This window comes from Pteronotus mesoamericanus, unplaced genomic scaffold, assembly GCF_021234165.1.
Source record: "Pteronotus mesoamericanus isolate MK-2021 breed Mesoamerican mustached bat unplaced genomic scaffold, CSHL_Meso_final scaffold_232, whole genome shotgun sequence".
NCBI lineage: Eukaryota > Metazoa > Chordata > Mammalia > Chiroptera > Mormoopidae > Pteronotus > Pteronotus mesoamericanus.
Window position 1 is genome coordinate 22,484,889 of NW_026555311.1, and position 21,425 is coordinate 22,506,313.

General features: G+C 36.9%; 1 protein-coding gene and 1 pseudogene across 6 annotated transcripts in view; one reads left to right on the forward strand and one right to left on the reverse strand.

Moving 5' to 3' along the window:
- The first annotated feature begins 346 nt into the window (after positions 1-346).
- Positions 347-21,425, forward strand: part of SNCA (synuclein alpha) — a 124,389-nt gene continuing 103,310 nt past the window's right edge. Inside the window, exons 1-4 of one of the 6 annotated variants that reach the window (XM_054591739.1) lie at positions 347-409; positions 2,975-3,120; positions 15,857-15,898; positions 19,667-19,809. In XM_054591739.1, the coding sequence (XP_054447714.1) occupies positions 3,000-3,120; positions 15,857-15,898; positions 19,667-19,809 (306 nt within the window). In that variant the 5' untranslated portion in view covers positions 347-409; positions 2,975-2,999. Of the gene's footprint in view, positions 410-1,312; positions 1,520-1,544; positions 1,667-1,858; positions 1,879-2,522; positions 2,742-2,974; positions 3,121-15,856; positions 15,899-19,666; positions 19,810-21,425 lie in introns of those variants that run through there. The other 5 variants (XM_054591737.1, XM_054591735.1, XM_054591738.1 and 2 more) reach the window with 5 other exon arrangements.
- LOC129085218 (60S ribosomal protein L27-like) lies at positions 4,153-9,319 on the reverse strand (annotated as a pseudogene).

The following is a 21,425-nucleotide window of genomic DNA, read 5'->3' on the forward strand; positions in this document are numbered from 1 at the left end:
ACAATAAATCAACTTTCAAGTGTAGCCTTCTTCCTCTGACCCCAAAGAAACAAGAGTGTTTTGGAAAGGCTACTTTTTAAAAGGGCAGGCCAGTGATATAAGGAATTATTTGAGCATATAGGTACTTGCTTCCTCTCCCTTTTTGGTTTCAAATGGTTGTTTTGTAGATTTACATTGCATATTATTCAAATCTCAGACCCAAATAAGTGCAAGGGTCAGAGAAAGCATTCCCCCCCCCCGCCCAAAATAAACACAAAACAAAATAAAAACACGTCCTGTTTTTCCTTCCAGTGCTAAAATCACCCTCCCAGGCAAAGAAAGCAAAGGCATTCTGTTACAGGGAGGAGCTTGGTTCTCCATTCTGACGTGATCCACAGGAACAGCTGTTTTCCCTCCAGCTCCGAAAGAGGTGAATATGTGCTAAGCAATGCAATAATTGTCCTGAAACCTGCGCTTGCATATTTGTGTGTCTGTTGGCGGATGGGGTGGGTGTAAGCTCTGAGAGCAACCCAAATCAGAAGTCAGAAGGTGAGGGGTGTGTTTCAGAAGAGAGGGAAGAATAAATTAGATGCGATCATTCAGCAGAATAAAATCACGCCGGATTTGTCTCCGCCATCTAGGCACTTGAGTGTGGAAAGTAAATTCCACTTTGGAAACGAAAAACCTTACGACCGCTTCGTTTCGAGGGCTGGGGAATATTTATTCCTCATTCTGCTGATGGGAAAACCTGGGTCTGGCAGGCCCTGATTGGTGGAAAAGAAAATGGTGATAGTGGGGTGGGAAGAGGATTTGACGAGCCGCCTCCTTCCTCCTCAACCTGTAACTCTTCCTTACTAGTCTCCTGTCCACCCGCGGGACCCTTTCTGGCTCCGGCAAGGTTAAGAGCAAACAAAAACCTCGAGGCAATTTAAGCAAAAGCACCCTAATGTTGTGTTCTAAGACCATTAATCAGATTTCACGAGGGAAACGTGCTCTTGGCGGTGCCTCTGCGAGCACCTTTCCGAGCCGCCTGTCCCCTTCAGCAGCTCCCCAAGAAACTGACTCTGTCTTTGGTGGTTCATCCCTAGGCCTCCACGTCCCCAAATTGGCTCTGACAAGGGGGTCCGCGTAAAACCAAAGGAAAGGCAGAGACGGGGAGCGGGGGATGGGAAAGAGAAAGACGTCAGCCCAATCCTAACCGCTTCGGGTCGCCACAAGAGTCCCCGTGACCCTGAACTTGCGGTGAAGCACACAACACCCCCGCCGTTCCGCCTCCCGCCTCCCGGGACCAGGCGGGCGCCCGGAGTAGAGGTGCAGCCTTTCCCCCACCGGCGTCCCCATCCAAGAAGAGCGAAGTGCACGCGGCGCGGCGAGCAGCTTGCGCTGGGCGAGGGGCGGGGAGAGGCGCTGACAAATCAGCCGCGGGGGCGGTGAGCGGAGGAGAAGAAGGAGGAAAAAGAGGAGGAGGAGGAAGATCGCGACGACGAGAAGGGAACCCAAGAAAGGGGGCGAGCGACCGAGCGCGGCGACGCGGGGTGAGGTGTGTGCCGGTTTTCAAGTAGACCCGAGGACCAGCGAGCCTTCCCTTTAGCATCCTTCGCTTTCTCCCCGCCTTCCATTCCGACCCCCCTGTCTCTTTCTCTGGGATCTTCTTGTGCTGGGGACAGGGAGTGACACTCGACGACAGGTTCGTGGGTTCGCGCTCACGCCCCCGGCCTCTCACCCCTCGGCTGTGCTTACTGCAGCCTCCTCTGGGGACCATCCTTCTCCTGGTGCCGCCTCTGCCCTCCTTAAGCGCTCCTAATCTTCCCTCTTTCCATTTAAATACTATTTGGGAATTGATTAAATGTTTTTAAGGGAATAGGGCAAATCGGCCATCTGGGGAGCAGAGGGACTCAGGTAAGCACCTGTGGATCTAAATGGGCAGCTTCGTAAATCCTGGAGAACACCTGGTGGAAGAGGAGCCCTTGGGGACGCCTGGCAGGGGGTTAGCGCTGCAGCAAGGACTCGCTGGGTCAAGTCTCTCTCAGAGTTGGGTGCTTACCCCTTTGGTGAGCTGGAGGAAAGTAAATTGACCAGGATTTCCTCCCGCTTCCGCTATTTCCCACCTCTCAAAAGCTGAGAGGTCAGGCTTCTGAGATACACGCTTTTCCTTCGGGAAACGCTCGGATGCTGGATGGAGCGTGAGCATCCAACTTTATTTCTCTCTTACCTTAAATACCCCAGTTCTCCCTCTCGATTCTCTCTGTAAAGTAATCAACTAATTAAATGCCAACTCATTAAATGCCAAGTGCAGAGAGGGCGAGTCAACAGGTGGTAAGGGGTTAACAGGTGCGGGCTCCGGGCGGGGAGAGGTAGACAAGCACGCAGAGAGCGCCCGGGCGGGTAGCTGGCACGCCTCCGGCGTCTGCGAGCGGGGCGAACCGGCGTCTGCTCGGGGTAGATAGCTGAGGGCGGGGGTGGATGGTGGGGTGGATTAGAGCGAGAGCGGGTGGGCTCTCAGTCGGCCTGAGGTTCAGCCACACCCAGGCTGAGTAGTTCTCTTTCCTCCTCTCTCCTTGGTCAACCTACTAGCGCTCCTCAGGGATTCATTTTCGGAGTTCCCTCGACCCCGTGCCTCCAGCTAGCTCCCTTTCTTTTCCAGTCCTGTCTTCTAAACGTACTTCTAATTTATACTGTTACCCGTTGGACCCTGGCAAGTGGAAAGAGGGGTCCGTCTTTACCTGCAACTCGACCTCAGACATGCAGTAAGGACAGCTGAGGTGATTCATCCTAATCCATGTTTAGGCAGCTAGATTTGTACTAGCCAAGATGGATGGGGCATGCTCAATTTTTAATGAAAAGCTAAAAAAAGGCTTCTTTGTCTAATGTTTGAAATAAGCGTACACTTAAAAGAGCCTCACACTTTTGGGAGTTCTGCTGATCTTTCAGGGTGTTTCTAGTTTGGGTTTGTTTTATCCAAAAGTTCTCATTCAGTGTATTTTGTGTTTTCCAGTGTGGTGTAACGGAATTCATTAGCCATGGATGTACTCATGAAAGGGCTTTCAAAGGCCAAGGAGGGAGTTGTGGCTGCTGCTGAAAAAACCAAACAGGGTGTGGCAGAAGCAGCAGGAAAGACCAAAGAAGGTGTTCTCTATGTAGGTAGGTAAGCCCCAAATGTCATTTTGGTATTTATTTGTGACTAATGAGTTAAGATGATTAATGCTCTAAATGTTGGTGTCTCTCCCTTGATTCATTTTTGCATTATCACTTGTCAAAAGGGTGGACTGAGTCAGAGTTATGAGTGGGTAGGTGAATGTGAATGCGTGTATCTGTGCTAATAGCAAAAATGAGTATAATCTTTTATTTTTCCAGATTATTGAATTTTTCAGTAACACCTAGTAGGACTTTTTTGTTTCTTTAAAACATTTTTTATGTACATAAAGGACTATTTGAAAGGATGTTTCTTAAAAAAAAAAATCAGCCTTTTCAAAAATAAACATTTTTTTTAAAGAATCAAAATCATTCATGGGTCTTTGGTTTCTTTTGTCATTATGAATAATTTTAGAGTATTCTTTTTTAAAAAATATATAAAAGGAGAGCTAAAAAATAAAGGACAGAAAAGTCTTTGGTGGAGTGGTTCTTTGGGACCACTTGACAAGCTGAGAGCTAAGAGCTCAAGAAAGTACTTTAGGGTTGCTACTAATATCTCAGAGAAATTTATATAGTTCATTTATCAAATGATACACTAAATAGTGAGGTCATTTCTACCTTTTCTTAAATCCCCACCTTGCAGTGTTCATGAAGACCCTGACTCTCTTTTTCTTGTCATAAACTATGTTAGGTTGAGTGTTATTTTACAAACTTTAGATTCTTTGGAGGAATAAATAGACACACACACACACACACACACACACACACACACACTCATTCCCAGGGACGCACACACATACACACCCACCTATGTGCATTCCCATTCCACCTCTGCTCTTTCCCCTCTGCTGCTCCTCTACATTCTCTGACGGCCCCTGTAGTGGCAGTAGCCACAGAATGAGCAGAAAGGCGGAGGTGGAGCATGTTGAGTGGGGTTGGGTACTGTGCCTATGTCTGTGTGGTGAGAGAGAGATACTCTGTCTCTCTGACAAGGATGGGTTGGAGGCTAGTTATTCTCAGAATAACTTTTATGAATGCTTCTCATTTGTTTTCTCGCTGTTCATAGACTTTCTTATATTGGCTGATCTTTACACAAATCTTCAGTTTCATTACTTTCTCAATCTTAAAACATTTTCAGAAAATCATTGAATTAAAGTGTTACAAAAGAAAAATTTGTAAGTTAATTTCAAGTTCTTTTTTTGAAGAGTAGATTATATCTTTTTAGATGGAATTTAGACTACTGAATCAGTGACACACAGATAATTAATATCTTTATATTTGTTCAGTGAATCAGTGGCATGCAGATAATACCATTATATTTGTTCACCGAATCAGTGACATGAAGATAATTAATGTCTTTATATTTGTCCTCAGTTTTTCGAGTTGTGCATGTATGTGCTTGCAAATATTCTTTAAGTTACTTTAAGATTTAGTAACTGTAAAGATTTTTTTAGAACATTCACCTGATTAGTTTGTACTGAGTTCAGAAATTATTGAAAATTAAATGAATACACTTGCTGTTTTCCAGGTAATAAACAGGTTTTTCCAATCTGCAAAACTTTTTATCTTCATTGTTAACTATAAGTTTGGACAGATAAAATTTTATTTTCACAGGTGAATTCTGTTATTTACTCTGAGGTTATGATATAATGTAATTTGTTTATGTGTCACATTTAAAAAAATCATCTTCAATGTCTATTGTATTTATTTGTATTGTATTGTATTGTATTCAATGTCTATGGTATTTAATACATACTAAGTTCTATGAATTACTTATTAGTTATATCCTGACATCTAATTAAAAGTTGAACCCAAACACAGGATTTTGGATGAGAAGTGACCATGAGAAGACATAATTGTTGAGAAACTTTTTCGGTAAAGGTCTAGATAATAAATATTTAGGCCATAATATCTCTATCTCAGCTGCTTAACTCTGCTATTGTAGTGTGAATGAAGCCATAGATAATAATGAGTTTGTCTGTGTTCCAATAAAACTTTATTCTTACCAGTACCAGAGGTGAGTGAATATAGTTTATTGGCTATAGGTTTCTGACTCTGGGTAAAGTAGAAAGAACATAAATTTTACATTAGACAAACCTAAATTCTAGTTCAGGCTATGCCATGGATTACCTTTAGGATACCAGGGAAGTTCCTTAACCTTTCTGAGTATTCTGTCCCTAATTTGTAAATATACAATTTAGACAAAGCAACTACCTGGCACAGTTTTTGTGAGAATATCATGATAAAAACAGAACATATGAGTTACATAGCATACTTTTAAAAAAATTAGGCACTTTATTATTTGGAGCAGTTTCAGGTTCACAGAAAAATTGAAAGACAGAGGTTTCCTAAGTACTCCCTAACCCTACACATACATAGCCTCCCACATTATCAACATCCCTCACCAGAGTGGTACATTTGTTACAATTAATAAACCTACATTGACACATCATTATCTCCATTGTTTACCTTCGGGTTCATTCTTGGTATTGTACATTATATAGATTTGGACAAATGTATAATGACAGGTTTACATCATTATGGTATTGTACAGAGTAGTTTCAACGCCCTAAAAATCCTCTGTGCTCTATTTATCCCCTCCCCCAGCCCTTCATAGTTTTGCCTTTTCTAGAATGTCATATAGTTGAAATCATATAGTATGTAGCCTGTTCAAATTGGCTTTGTTTCACTTAGTAATTACATTTAAGTTTCTTCCATGTCTTTGTGTGGCTTATCAGCTTATTTCTTTCCAGCACTGAATAATATTCTGTTGTCTGAATGTACCACAATTTATTCATTCACTTCCGGAAAAACATCTTGGTTGCTTCCAAGTTTGGGCAATTATGAATAAGGCCACTATAGACATCCATGTGCAGGTATTTGTGTGGACATAAATTTTTTAGTTCCTTTGGGTAAATACCAAGGAGTATGATTGCTGGATCAAAGAGAACATGCTGAGGTTTGTAAGGAGCCTTCAAACTCCAGTTTTGCTTTTCTGCTAGCAAGGAATGAGAGCTCCTGTTGCTTCACATACCCACCAGTGTTTAGTGTTTGGTTTTGGCAATTTTGATAAGTGTATACTGGTAACTCATTGCTCTTTTGCTTTGTATTTCCCTGGTAAAATATGATGTGGAAAATCTTTTCATATACTTATTTACCATCTGCTATCCTTTTCAGTGAAGTATCTGTTCAGTTCTTTTGCCATTTTTTAATTGGGTTACTTGTTTTTTTACGTGGTGAGTTTTAAGAGTTCTTTGCATATTTTGGATAACAATCCTTTTTCAGGTGTATTTTTTTAAACATTTTTTCTTGTAGACTATAGCTTGTTTTCTCATTCTGTTGACATGTCTTTCCCAGGGAAGAATTTTAACGAAGTCCAGTTAATTGATTCTTTCTTTCCTGGATCATATCTTTGGTGTTGTATCTGAAAGATCACTGCCGTACCCAAGGTCATGGAAGTTTTTCCTATGTTATATGCTAGGTGTTTTATATTTTTGCATGTTACTTTTAGGGCTATAATACCTTTTGAAATTTTTTTTGTTCCTGTGAAGGGTGTAAAGCTGGTGTCTATGTTCTTTTTTTGTTCTGTTTTGTTTTTTTGCACATAGATTTCTAGTTGTTCCAGTACCATTGCTAGAAGGACTGTTCTTGCTCAATTGCATTGCCTTCGCTCCTTTGTCAAAAATCATTTCACTATATTTATGTGGTCCTATTTTGGGGCTCTCTCTTCCATTTATCTATTTGACTCTTCTTTTGCCAATGCTACACTCTAGTTTTATATTAAGTCTTGAAATCAGAAGGTGCCAGTCCTCTAACTTTCTTCCCCTTCAATAGTGTATTGGGTATTCTGAGCCTTTTGACTCTCCACATAAACTTTAGAATCTGTTTGTCAATAGCCACAAAACAACTTGTTGGAATTTTGATTGGGGCCAAATTGAACTATAGATCAAGTTGGGAAGAACTGACATCTTGACAATATTGAGTCTTCCTAGTGATGACCACAGAATAGCTCTGTATTTATTTAGTTCTTTGATTATGTTCATCAGAGCTTAATAGATTTTTATTTAGTCTGTTAAATTAATACATAATTTCACTTTTTTGGTGTTAATATAAATGGAATTGTATTTTTAATTTCAAACTTCTCTTCATTCTGAGTATATAGGAAAGTAATTGACTTTTGTTTATTAACCTTGTATCCTGCAACATTACTACAATACTTATGAGTTCCAGGGGGATATTATTATTATTATTATTATTATTATTATTATTTTGGGTTTTCTATAGAGACTATCATGTTATCTGCAAATAAAGGCAGTTTTTTCTTTTTTTCCCAATCTATATACTTTTTACCTTTTTTCTTGTCTTATTGCATTACCTTGATCTTTCAGTGTGATGTTGAAAAGGATTGGTGAGAGAGGGATATCCTTGCCTTGTCCTGGTCTTAGGAAAGCTTCTAGTCTCTCACTACATTAGGTGTAGGTTTTTTGTACATAGTCTTTATCAAGTTGAGGAAGTCATCCTCTATTTCTAGTTTACTGGGAGTTTTTTATAATGAATTTTGCCATATTTATCATGAATGTTGAATTTTGTCAAATGCTTTTTTTTCATCTATTGATGTGATCATGTGATTTGTCCTTTTAGCCTCTGGATGTGATGGATTATATACTTTAATTTTCAACTGTTGAACCAGGCTTGTATATCTGGAATTAATTCCACTTTGTCATGGTGTTGAATACTCTTTATACATTGTTTTATTTGATTCACTAATATTTTGTTGAGTATTTTTATAAAACACGCTTTTAAATATGGGAGCCATGATTATTATCAAATAAATTATCCAACAAAATAATTACTTAGTCAACATATTTTCTTTTATACTTTCATCTGTCATTTTTAAAACCTATTATCAATAACTAGGTCAAAAAATTGGAAATGACTAAGGAAAATTTTCTAATTTCACTATGGCAGAACCAGTTTGGCATACTTTTCATAAACTTCATGAGAAAAGTAATCTTTTTCTTTTATGGAATTATACTTTTGAAAACTATCTTTTGACTAGTTGAAGACCTACTATAAGAATCAGTGTGATTTTTTTATGATTTTTGCCTTTTTGTGATAAATACAAGTTTTCAATAAGTAGATTTCAATTTAATGGACAAAGTATTCTGAAACAAATGGCTGAGAAATTATAAATTGAGAGTCAAACTCAAAAGCAGATGATCTTCTTTATACAATGATAAGTATAACAGTAAAGGAAGAAACTAATCTTCTAATATCACTTTCCTTACTAAATGGTAGTAGCTATGAGTATGGATTGATACCTACCTCTCACAATATGCTTCACCTGCACCAAGTTGAAAAAGTCAACATAACATGAGAAACAGCATAGTTGAGTTCTTAAAACTATCAGGCATTACTTCCAACTGTTTTACTCTGCAGTTTTGTGAAGTCGTGAGGGAAAATAGGACACATGCAGATACATGCAGGCCACGTCAACTCAGGGAGTATTCGTTCTGTTGTCTCTTCAGCTTTCGTATCGTTCTATTCACATAGCCACTTGGCAACAATTTTGTAAGAATATGTTTTTTAATTACAAGTTACTCATCAATTAAAGTTTAATCATTAATTAGATACAAATAAATAGTTGATAGCAAACAGATGATTTGTTTGATAAGAAGCAATCGTAGTGAGACTCTCATTTATCTTTTTTTTTCTTTTATTTTCACTTGATCCCTCTATTTTCTTTATTGTATTTTTTAAAATATATTTTTGATTTTTAATGACCGAAACAAAAAAGATATAAAACTGCAGCTTCTGGAAGAGCCAGTTGTTTTTTCCAGTCTGGTACCTCTCTTCAAACTTGACATTGGCCTCCTGTTGGACCTTGAGTTTCAGAACAGGGTCTCTGAAGAAGTCCTTATTGATGACACTTTTGTCTAAGCGGATAACAGCAGAGTACCTTGTGGGCATGAGGTGATTGTACTTATAAACTTTCACAAGAGTTGATCTTAGGTTTCTTGGCAGTTTTCTTCTTGCCCATGGCAGCTGCCACTTTGTGGGGCTAGTGGTTAATTCCAGCCACCAGAGCATGGCTGTAGGGGCAGTCTGATGTGCCATTGTCGATGTTCTCCATGATTACTGCTTTGTGTCCAGAGTAGCGTCCAGCCAGGACCAGAACCACCTTCCCGAGTTTCATAAACTTGCCCATTTCAACAGCAGCCACTGGGGCTTAGAGCAGAAAGCTTTGTTATTGTATTTTTTCTATTACCATTTATCCCACTCACACCCCCTTTCCCCTGGCAATCACCACACTATTGTCCATGTGCATGAGTACTTTTTCCTTTTCTCCACATCTTTCTGCCATGACCCCTCCATCCCCCACCCCTCTCCACCAGAGCTGTCAGGCTGCTCTATCTATGAATGTCTCTCTTTCACTTGTTCAGTTTGTTCATTAGATTCCACATATGAGTGAAACCATATGGTATCTGTCTTTCTCTGACTGGCTTATTTGACTTAGAATGATGTTTTCCAGGGCCATCCATGCATTCACAAAGGGTAAAATTTTCTTCTTTTTTTGGCAGAGTAGTGTTATACGGTGTAAGTGACCCATAGTTGTTTTATCCACCCATCTACTGATGGACACTTGGGCTGCCGCATATCTTGGTGTTTGTAAATAATGCTGCAATAAGCATAGGGGTGCTTATGTTCTTTCGAATTAGTGTTTCAGGTTTTTTCAAATAAATTCCCAGAAGTAGAATTGCTGGGTCATAAGGCAGTTCCGTTTTTAATGTTTTGAGGTATCTCCATTCTGCTTTCCACAGCGGCTGCACCAATTTGCAATCCCATCAACAGTGCAAAAGGGTTTCCCTCTCTCCATAGCTTCACCAGTACTTGTTTGTTGATTTATTGGTGATAGCTACTCTGACTAGTGTAAGGTAATATCTCAACGTGGTTTTAATTTGCATTTCTCTAATGATTAGTGGTGTTATGCATCTTTTCATATGTCTATTGGCCATCTGTATGTCCTCTTTGGAGAAATGTCTATTCAGGTCCTTTGCCCACTTTTTAATTGGATTGTATATATTATGGTGTTGGACTTTATAAATTCTTTATAAATTTGGGATATTAACCCCTTATCAGATGTATTGGTGAATTTGTTTCCCATATGTTTATTTCTTCATTTCCCTTGCCTGAGGAGATATATCAGAAAAAAATATTGCTACTTGCAATGTCCAAGATTTTACTGCATATGTTTTCGTCTGAGAACTTGATGGCTTCAGGTCTAATATTTAAGTCTTTACTCCACTTTGAATTTATTCTTGTGTGTGGCATAAGGAGGTGGTGTAGTTTCATTTTTCTGCACATATCTGTCCAATTTTCCCAATACCATTTATTTAATAAACATCTTTAGCCCATTGTATGTGCTTGTCTCCTCTGTCAAATATTAATTGACTCTAAAGGTGTGGGTTTATTTCTGAACTCTTTATTCTGTTCCATTGACCTATGTACTTGTTTTTCTGCCAGTCATGATGTTTTGATCAATATGGCCTTTTAGTATGGTTTGACGTCAGGTAGCGTGATTCCTCCAACTTTGTTCTTCCTCAAGATCACTGTTGCTATTCAGGACCTTTTGTGGTTTCATATAAATTTTTGAAATAATTGTACTAGTTCTGTGTGAAATATGTCATTAGTAATTTGATAGGAATTTTACTGAATCCATAGACTGCTTTGGGTAGTGTGGACATTTTAATGTTGCTAATTCTTCCTATCCATTAACATAGTATGTGCTTCCACTTATTTGTATCTTCCTCAATTTCTTTCTTCAGTGTCTTATTATTTTCTGCAAACAGGTCTTTTACATCCTCAGATTTATTCCTAGATATTTTATTCTTTTTGAATCAGTTGTCAATAGGATTGTTTTCTTAATTTCCCTTTCTGATAGTCCATTATTGGCATATAAAAATGCAACTGACTTCTGGATATTAATTTTGTATCCTGCTACTTTACTGAATTCATTTATCAGTTCTAGTAGTTTCTTAGTGGGATTTTTAGTGTTCTCTATATGCAGAATCAAGAAATCTGCACATAAAGACAGTTTTACTTCTTCCTTTCCAATTTAGATGTCTTTTATTTTTTCTTCTATTCTGATTGGTATGATTATGACTTCCAGTACCTCGTTGAATAAGATAGGAGAAAGCAGACCATATCAATAGATACAGAACAAGCATTTGATAAAATCCAGGGCCCATTTATGATAAAAACTCTTAGCAAAGTGGAAATATAGGGAAGATACCTAAACATAATAAAGACTATATATGACCTACCCACTGCCAGCATCATACTGAACAGGCAAATCTACAAATGTTCTCCTTAAGATTGGGAACAAGACAGGGATGTCCTCTTTCACCTCTTATTCATAATTTATCTTTGATTCTGGATACATTCTGTGATATAGCCAAATGTCAATTCTCAGATACTACTGAGGAAGCAAGGAAAGACTACAGAGCAACTGTTAAACATTTCTTTCTGGTAGTCATTTAGTCATTTTTAAAAATATGAGTTCTAAGGGGTGATGGATGGATAGTGATAAGAAATAATCTCTCAAATACAGACTGTTTTCACTTAACATAGTTCCAGGATACGCAAATTCAGTCATCACAGTTAATTAAAAACACCAGTCTCTAACAACACAGTTCAAATTTCTCTTACTGTGACACATAAACTGTGATTGCATAAAGTACAAAAACTCTTAGCTCTTCAGCTGGCAGATCACCATATAAATAACAGAAACACATTATGATACATGACCAGATCACATTGCTTCTTTCAAAGTCTGTTGGTGATTGGTTACTGAACATCTGCTCTCCAGTTCATATAGACAGCAAAGCCGATGGTTGTGTTGCTGCTCCCAGTGAAAACTGCATGTGAAATTTTACAAAAATACATAATTTAAAGAGGAAAAAGGCCCAGTATGATGGAAGTGCAACAGAGAAATAAAGTGAAAAATGCTGGAAGTGAAATTTGATTCAAGCACACATTTATTTATGGATGAAATAGTTGACTGTGTGAATATTGACAGTGCTGCTGTTCAAGGCACTCTAGATGTGAAGCCAGAGTGACTTTTTGAAGGTGACTGTGTCAACATGCACATAAAAATGGTTGTGATGGGCCCTTGCTGGTGTGGCTTAGTGTATTGAGCGCCGGCCTGTGAATCAAAGGGTCACTAGTTCGATTCCCAGTCAGACCACATGCCTGGGTGGTGGGCCAGGTCCCCAGTAGGGGGTGCGTGAGAGGAAACCACACATTGATGTTTCTCTCCCTCTCTTTCTCCCTCCCTTCCCCTCTCTCTAAAAATAAATAAATAAAACCATTTTAAGAAAATGGTTGTGATGGCTGCAGTGAAGTTGCACCAGAGGAAATGGTGCCACTAAAACACCTCATGTTAAAAGAATAGTCAGACATGATACTAATATGACAAAGGGTAACATTTTGGAAACTGATTCAAATTTACAAAAATTTTCCAAGGCTTTGAAAAGATGTTTGCTCCATATAAGAAGTTATACAATTACAATGGGAACAAAAAGACAAGCAGAGTTTAAACTACTTGTTAAGTTTTTTTTACAAAGAACTAAAACATTTGAACTTTCAATGTATTAAATTACAGTATACTAAGGGAGATTTCTTTAAAAATATTTTTACTGTTTTATTTTTCCATTGCCATTTAGGACCCTTATAACCTCCTCCCTCAGCCCCTCAATCACCACACTGTTGTCCGTGTATGTAAGTCCTTTTTCTTTTTTGCTCAATCCCCACACTCCTTAACCATCCACCCCCCACCTTAGCTGTCATCCTACTCTCTCTGAGTCTGTCTCTATTTTGCTTGTTCAGTTTTCACTCATAGATTCCACATATGAGTGAAAGCATATTGTATTTGTCTTTCTCTGACTGGCTTATTTCACTCAGCATAGTGTTCTCCAGGTCCATCCATACTGTCACTAAGGGTACAATTTTCTTTTTTTACGGCAAAGTAGTAGTCTGTGGTGTCAATGACCCATAGTTATTTTATCCATTCATCTACTGATGGACACTTGGGCTGCTTATGTATCTTGGCAATGGTAAATAATGCTGCAATAAACACAGGGGTGCTTATGTTCTTTCAAATTAATGTTTTGGGTTCCTTCAGATATATTCCCAGAAGTGGGATCCCTGGGTCAAAAGGCAGTTCCATTTTTAATTTTTTGAGGTGTCTCCATACTGCTTTCCACAGTGGCTGCAACAATCTGCATTCCCATCAACAGTGCAAAAGGGTTCCCCTTTCTTCACATCCTTGCCATCACTTGTTTGTTGATTTATTGGTGAAAGCCATTCTGACAGGTGTGAGATTGTGTCTCATTGTAGTTTTATTTTACACTTCTCTGATGATTAGTGAAATTGAGCATCTTTTCATATGTCTATTGGCCATCTGTATGTCCTCTTGGAGTTTTTAATGTTTTGACAAAAAAAGTTCAAGGTCATGGAACAATGGTAAGTTTAACACTGTTTAATTATATATCTTTCACTTATTATTAAGATCACATTCCATAACTTCAGCTCAGCTTGTGCACACTTATTTTATCATCACCTGGTACTGTTGAAAGAGAGCATTGCCTACAAAGTACGCACACACTGCATTATATACATACACACTCAAATATATGATGCAGTGTGTGTATGTATATATATGCACCTATCCTGTATTCTTTACCATATTTAATATCTGCACAGTTTCATTTATGTGTATTTATGACTTGGTGATTTTTTTATTTGTTTTAAACTGCAAATTCCTTTGCAAATATTTTATGCAAAGAATAATAGTTTTACTTAAAAGTATTTACTATGTACTAAACATTGTTTTAAGACATTTATGTATTTCCTTTGATATTCATGTTGACCAAATGATGTATATTTGATTAGTGTGTGGTAAAGTGAATATTTAAATCCAGAAAATCTGAATCTAGGGCTTATGTTCTTAAATACAAAACTATAGATTTTGGGGTTGTTCTTTTTTTTGAGAATTTTTATGAGTTTACTTGAGCCAAAATTGATGGCATATGCTGGGAACAAGATCTCAAATGCTCACTTATGTTTTATTTTTATTGAAGGTTTTAAATGTTCACAAGTTAGAAGTTCTTAAATATATTTAAATAATTTCATTAAATGTAGAAATGTTTTGTAAAGTGTAAATTTAAATGTGATGCACATAAATCTCAATGTCATATTTATCTATTTTCATAAATATAGTCTACATTTTCAATGATTCTACATATTTACTTAGATTATCTTATTGATCATTATATTATTTAAATTATAGATATGTATTTCTAAATTTAAGTAAATTTAGAACTAGAAACTGTCTCAGATATTTTTCAGATCTGATCTATGAATTACCTTAGATCATGAATGACAGTTATTAAATAATGCAAATATTTGTATCTGATATTTATTGAATATTTGAGGCTCTAACTCAATAGTCAACATTTTCACCTCACTTCTACCCAGTTAATTTTGCTGTGCCCTCCAGTGTATGAACTAGCTTCTTAGATACTATTTAATTAATCTTATGTATGAATTATATTGATAAGGAAACTGAAGGCCCCTTATACGTTTTTCCTGTCATTTAAAATGTGTTTACAGTTATTTCTAGAATAGTTAGTAAGGCTTTGCAAAACAGTGCATTTTTAAACTAAAGGTGGGTAACAGTCTTAATATCCAAATATAGATTTAAATCATTTCACAGATTTTGTTTTCATTTCTCTATATTCTCCTATGTCTGATAGAATTACATTATTTGACTTATAGTGTACTTCTCAAGTGAATCTGCAGTTCATTGTTATTTTTCTCCAAAAATATTTTATTAAAAACTGGCATGCATTGCACTTGAAAACTCTAACATTAAAGAGCTGATAAATAAAATTGTTAACAAATTCAAGTTTAATGGCAAATATTACTAAATTATTTATATAAAAGCTGGTCAAAACTTGGGGGACGTTCCTATTGTCTCCATCTTGAAACTTGTGTTAGCAATACTTGAATGATAAAATAATCTATTCCTTCTAAAGGTTTACCTGGCTTAATGGAAAGAGTATGAGTTTAGAGTTATTGAGACCTTAATTTGAATGTGCTTGTAACCCGTTATTACTTGTGCAACTTTAGACAAATAATTGAACTTTTATTTGTAATTTTTTCATATATAAAATGAACAGAATACACCTATAAGAAATGAATGTTACAAATATTAAACAAGATGAGATAGATATGAAATGACTTTTACATAATAGGTGTTCAACAAATGTTGATTTCCTCTCTCCCCCGACCCCTTTCTCTCTGTGTCTCCTGGGCTGATGAGCCTCTGTTGTACCGCACTGTAGGGAAGCCTCTGCAGCTCTGACCCCAAATCATTTTCCCACCCAGGCCCAGTGTCTCCCCACATTGGTTCCCCTCCCTCTGTACGTTGATATGTGAAGTGGGACACCAGGGGATAAAAAGTCATCATGTGCTCTAAGTACTTAATTGGAGAAACCCTCCTGTTGGCTTTACTTCCTCCTACTTGTAGTGATGGCTGGAGTTTCGTGGTTTAGGTTTTTCGGCCCCAAGGATATCTTTGTATATGGACTTCTACAGATTGTTTGGGTTAGTTGTATTTAAAATGAGGTACTAACAATATAAGTCCAGTTCAAAACTTATGTTTTGAATTTTTTTTTTATAGGCTCCAAAACTAAGGAAGGAGTGGTTCATGGTGTGACAACAGGTAAGCTCCACGGGCTTCTGTTCAGGGACAGTGGGGACAGCGGCCTGTGAGCTGCGGAGGCCCAGTGCCAGTCAGTCAGGACGTGGGTGTAAACAGCCTCCGCGCCTGCAGAGGGGCAGTCTAAGGAAAATCAGCTCTGTTTCATCTTAATCTTTATTAAATATTTTTAAACAGGTAAATATTTATTATGAATAAACCAAACAGTATATTTGTCAAGAATGATGACTCTGAAATGACCAGCTATGTTTAATTTACAAAGTAATATAGACATTGAATACTCCAACTGAGTGAGGCCAGGAGTTTTCTACCTACCAAATCCAAGGAAAATAAATTCTCCCACTTAGATAACCTTAAGATAAAATCCAGAAAACTCTAGCAAAAACTCCATCTTTTTTATCTCAGGACAGTATTATTTCAGTTGTCAATTTCCAGTATCACACTATAGGAAAATATGATAGTGTAGTTAATCTGGACTTACTGAATGATGCCTTTGAAGTTGCTTTAAAGATCAAAAAAATAAATTATGATGTCAGCTTAATCATTTTCTTCCTCATAAATATATGGCGTAAAGAACTTCCTATTATTTGAGATTTTGTGAAGGCTCTGATTCTTATAAAAAGAAATTTACTACATAGTGATGAATATGCTTAATTTCCAACATGTTCTAATTTAGCTACATTGCTTACTAAATTGCTTTGTAATATACAATTCTTTATTTTCTCCAAAGTTTTAATTTGTATACGAATTCAAAACTAGATCTTAACTTTAGAATTTTGCTTAATATGAAAGGTTAAATTTACTATACCTACTCTAAAAGTTGGTACTGTATATCTTCCCTGGGATTTTATTAAGTTAGTTAAAGTCAAATATAAATCTAATTATTGATTTAATATATTAATCACAGATATACAGAAAATTCTTTTTAATTAATTCAAAATTATTTACTGAGTGTCTACTGGGAAATAATATAAAGAACAATGCCATATGATCTCACCTATAAGCGGAACCTAACCAACAATGCAAAGATGCAAGAAAAATATGACCAGCAACACTGAAAGGAAAAGAAATCAACAGAGACAAGAGGGAAGCGGGGGGCAGGGAAAGGGAAGGGAAGGGGAAAGTCAAGGAACATATAGCAAGGACTCATGGACAAAACCAAAGGGGAAGAGCTGAGGGAGGGAAGGAGGGAGGGGGGCAAGGGAAAGTGGTGGGCGGGAGACAGAGACAAATGTATTTAAAAAGTAAATAAATTTAAAAAAAAAGAAAATCTAAAGTTAAAAAAAAAAGAACAATGAAATAGGATTTCTAATTTTAGTGAACTCAGAATACATTCGTGAAGATAGACAGACACACTGGGAAATAAATGGTGTATTGTAAAGAGTTCAATAGTAGAGGATTATTTAAAATCTCATCGTATCACAGGAGTAGGAACAAGGACACTTGTTGAGAGGAGAGGTTTTATGAAATTTGATATTTGAGGTGGGTTTTAATACCAGCTTCAATTTGCTAAGCAAACAAGGCCATCTGAGAGGGGTGAAGGCTTCTGGCCAGATGGAGCTCTATGAACAAAATGGGGAAAGACTGGCACATTTGGAGGAAAAAATAAGTGTTTTAAAATGTGACACTGTCAATTGGTTGGGAGGAAAGTATCCTTTTTGACCCTGGTTAAGGTGTTTCCCTTAATAAAAAACATTTATTATGTGAAAAATGTACTAAATTGAGTATGTTTCTTTTTGTTTTTCACCCTTTGTTTGAGATGTCAATGAAATGAGAAACAGTGTAAAAAGCTTAACAGGAAAATGAAGTCAAGGTTAATGGATAAATCCACTAGACAAATCAAGTCCTACAGAAATTTTTTAAAATGTATTTGTCATTATTACATGTATACCTTGTCATTTTGTAATATAACTAATTTACTTATTCTTACAATGGTAAAACCTAATGAAAGTATAATAAAATACAAAGTACTTTTTACTGTGCAGTTTGTATGCATTAAAATAGATTAATGTTTATATATATTTATATTTATATAAATAATTAAGTATTATAAAAATAAATTTTCATGGCTGGCAAAAAACTATGAGTCTGTAAAAACATCAAAAATTACTTTTGTCTTTGTGATTTTATAATAAGAAAATGTTAATTATTAAGCAGAATTTTCTAGTCTTGTTTTTTTGGGGAAAAATAACCTGGAGCACATAATTCACTACTTTTAATGGACATTCCAGAATTGTTTTAATACATGAAATTTCTAATACAGCTTTTCACTGGCATTTTAATTGAACTTTGCATTGTGAGTAGCCCATTACTCCTTAGGAGGCAGCAGCAATATGCCACAAGTGGTAAAAGGCCATCAAGCAGCACCTGCTGGGTGCTCGTCCTGGTTTGAGACCCTAGGGCCTCCTCATTTCCCTCCCCCATTGCCTCGGACCAGGAGTAAGCCTCTTTATCCTTATGGACCCCCATAGCTTCAATGGCCTACTTTATTTGCAACCCAATTGCTTTGTCCACACTGTTTAATCATTGGCCTTGCCCAACAAGTGACATGAAATCTGTACAATAATCATATGACTAGCATCTAAGACTTAGCAGCTGATGTGGTAAAACTCCACCAGTTCCTCAGACTGGGACTTACCTGGAGAGGGTGTATACAAGCACAAAGCATAATAAATATAGATGTCTCTGTTTGCTTAGTAGACAGCCTGAGAAAAAGTATCACCCCAAAACCCGTATTCTGAAACATAGGGGAAAAAAAAAGACAAAAACTGAGTTTGTGGGGCAAAAAAAGAAGGCAAACATTTCATAGGCAGCAATGAGATTCAAGGCCTAGCTTTTATGGGCAAAAATGTTACAAGGTTTAGATTAAAGGAGGTGATTCATTTCTGTATTGACTTTGAAATTGTTAAAAGAGCAGATTCTATTGTTCTTTGCCACTCTTTCATAGAGCTCTTATTTAATCAAAGCAACCTTTTACATTTGTGCTTTATTTGGTAATTGCATGGAGGGAGCATGAAAAGATTAATTCAGCAATTATATCGAAGACTGTCTTGCAGAATTTTTGATATAAATCTCTGCTTCTGGATTCAGTCCAAAACTACTGATATTGTTTTCTAAATATTTAACTTATTTTAAAATACCTATTGAAGAACCATATTCTAATTTGTTTTTTGAAAAGAAATTTTAAGTATGTTTAGCAAACCTCTTCAAAATCAATCATATTATTAAGAACCTTTCTATTTCAACTACTTGAAGTTTTATAGAAGGACCAGTTCCCTTATAACCTTCCCTTACTGTATTGTTTTTCCTGATAGTGATGTGTATGAACATGGATATGTCATGTGACTCAGAAGGTGTGGTGAAGATGAATCTTTTGAGTGAGATAAAAGATTTGGCACTGAAATTGAAATGAAATAAATGTCATAAATAGCTGAGTCTGCTATAAGTGTAACTGCACCTGTAAGCAAGCTATATGCAAACTTTCCTTAATAAAAGGTAAACCAAACTCAAGTTGCTCATGGCTCTAAATTTGTGATCATTAAGCTTGAAATACCTTTCATTGATCAAAACAAAATATCTTAGCAAAGATTTAATATTTGGCTCCATGTTCACTTAGAAATCTCTATAGCTTTTATTTCTTCTGACCCTTCAGCTATCTATGGTATTGTAAATATAGGTCTTTAGAACTTGACAGCTAGTGGAAGTAAAATTATTTTAAGTTACTGTCATTCCATCATTTCTTAATCTGTTACTGCTCTTGATTTATCCCAGTGGCTGAGAAGACCAAAGAGCAAGTGACAAATGTTGGTGAGGCGGTGGTGACTGGGGTGACAGCAGTTGCACAGAAGACAGTAGAGGGAGCAGGGAACATTGCAGCCGCTACTGGCTTTGGCAAAAAGGACCAGCTGGGCAAGGTATGGTTGTGTACATTTTCTGTTACATTTGTAAGCTTGTGAGATCACTGTGCATTTTCATGCAAGGCTCTAGACAGGAATAAGATGCTTGGGGAGGAGTGGCTGACCTTCCCCAATAAAAAATTCTATTTTGTATGGGTATTCTTTTTTGAGGTATCAACCCAGAAAAATGCCATGAGGACTGTACAATAATCATGATTGTTTCATTTTCTGGAAGAAAGTTCATGAAATGAATGCTGTTATAAATGCAACAGTGATATTTCAGAAAGAATGGGTGCTTTCATACAGGCTGTGAATCTTGGTATTTCTCTTTATGAGAATATGACAAATCACTTTGTGCCTAGTTTCTAAATTTTCAAAATGAAGATCTTTTACTTCTTTATAATGACATCTGATTATATGATGTATTTAAATATCACGTAACAGTTTATTGCCAAATATATATCTGGGAATTGAGATACTTCAAATGGATCACAATCAGAAATAATGGTTTTGGGACAATTTAAAAATTCTCAGAAGAATTTTGACTTTGCATTCTTGATCCAACTATGAATCTAGTACAATTATATAAAATATATTATAACTATCCCTAGCTGGGATGGCTCAATGGATTGAGTGCCAGCCTGTGAACCAAAGGATTGCTAGTTGGATTCCCAGTGTAGAGCACATGCCTGGGTTGCAGGTCAGATCCCCAGCAGAGGGCATGTGAAATGCAACCATTGATGTTTCTCTCCTTCTCTTTCTCCCTTTCTTCCTCACTCTAAAAATAAATAAATAAAATTTTAAAAAATATATATATAATGACTTTCATTTTAATCAGGAACGTAATAGAAAACAAGGTATCAACTGGATAATAAAATTTTATAAATTTAATAACCACAGCAGCAGAACAATTTTTGCTTTTCCCCTGCCACAATGGCCTTCTTGCTATTCCTTGAACAAGTCAAGCATACCATTGCCCTGGCTTCTTCCTCTGTCTGAAAAGCTCTTCCCTAAGATCATGTGCTTGACTAACTCCCTGACCCCTCGTGTCTTTGTTCAGTGACACCTTCTCAGTGAGGCCTGCCTGGATCTGTTTAAAGTGGGCACCGTTCTCTTTACCCGTGGTAGCCCTCATCTCCCTACTCCTTAATTTTTTCCTTTTTTGCTAAAACATTATCACCTTTAAAATAGTAAATAAGTTATTTTTATGTATGTGGTATGTTTTATTCCTGCCTTAAGTACCATGAGGATAGAATATATTTTGTTTACCATTATTTCACAAGTGTCCAGAAACATGACTGACATGTAGTAGACAATGGACGCATATTTATTAAATTAAGGAGAAAAGGAAGAAAGGAGATCAGTAAATAAGCAAATGGCTTTCATTTTTGTGTCTTTAATAATTACAGAGATAGCATAGCAACTGTGGCTATTCAATCATCCAAAAGTTATACCTGACAAAGTTTTGGAATAGACACCATGAAAATTGTAGGAAAGTAGCCTTGTTTGTTGGTGACCTGCTCTGAGTTGCTCCCACTCCATGTAGTCCTGTCCCCAGTGCAGTGAGGACAACTGCTCAACCCTCCTCCACTGCATTCTATGTAAACCTTGATGGACCATGGAAACACTGATAA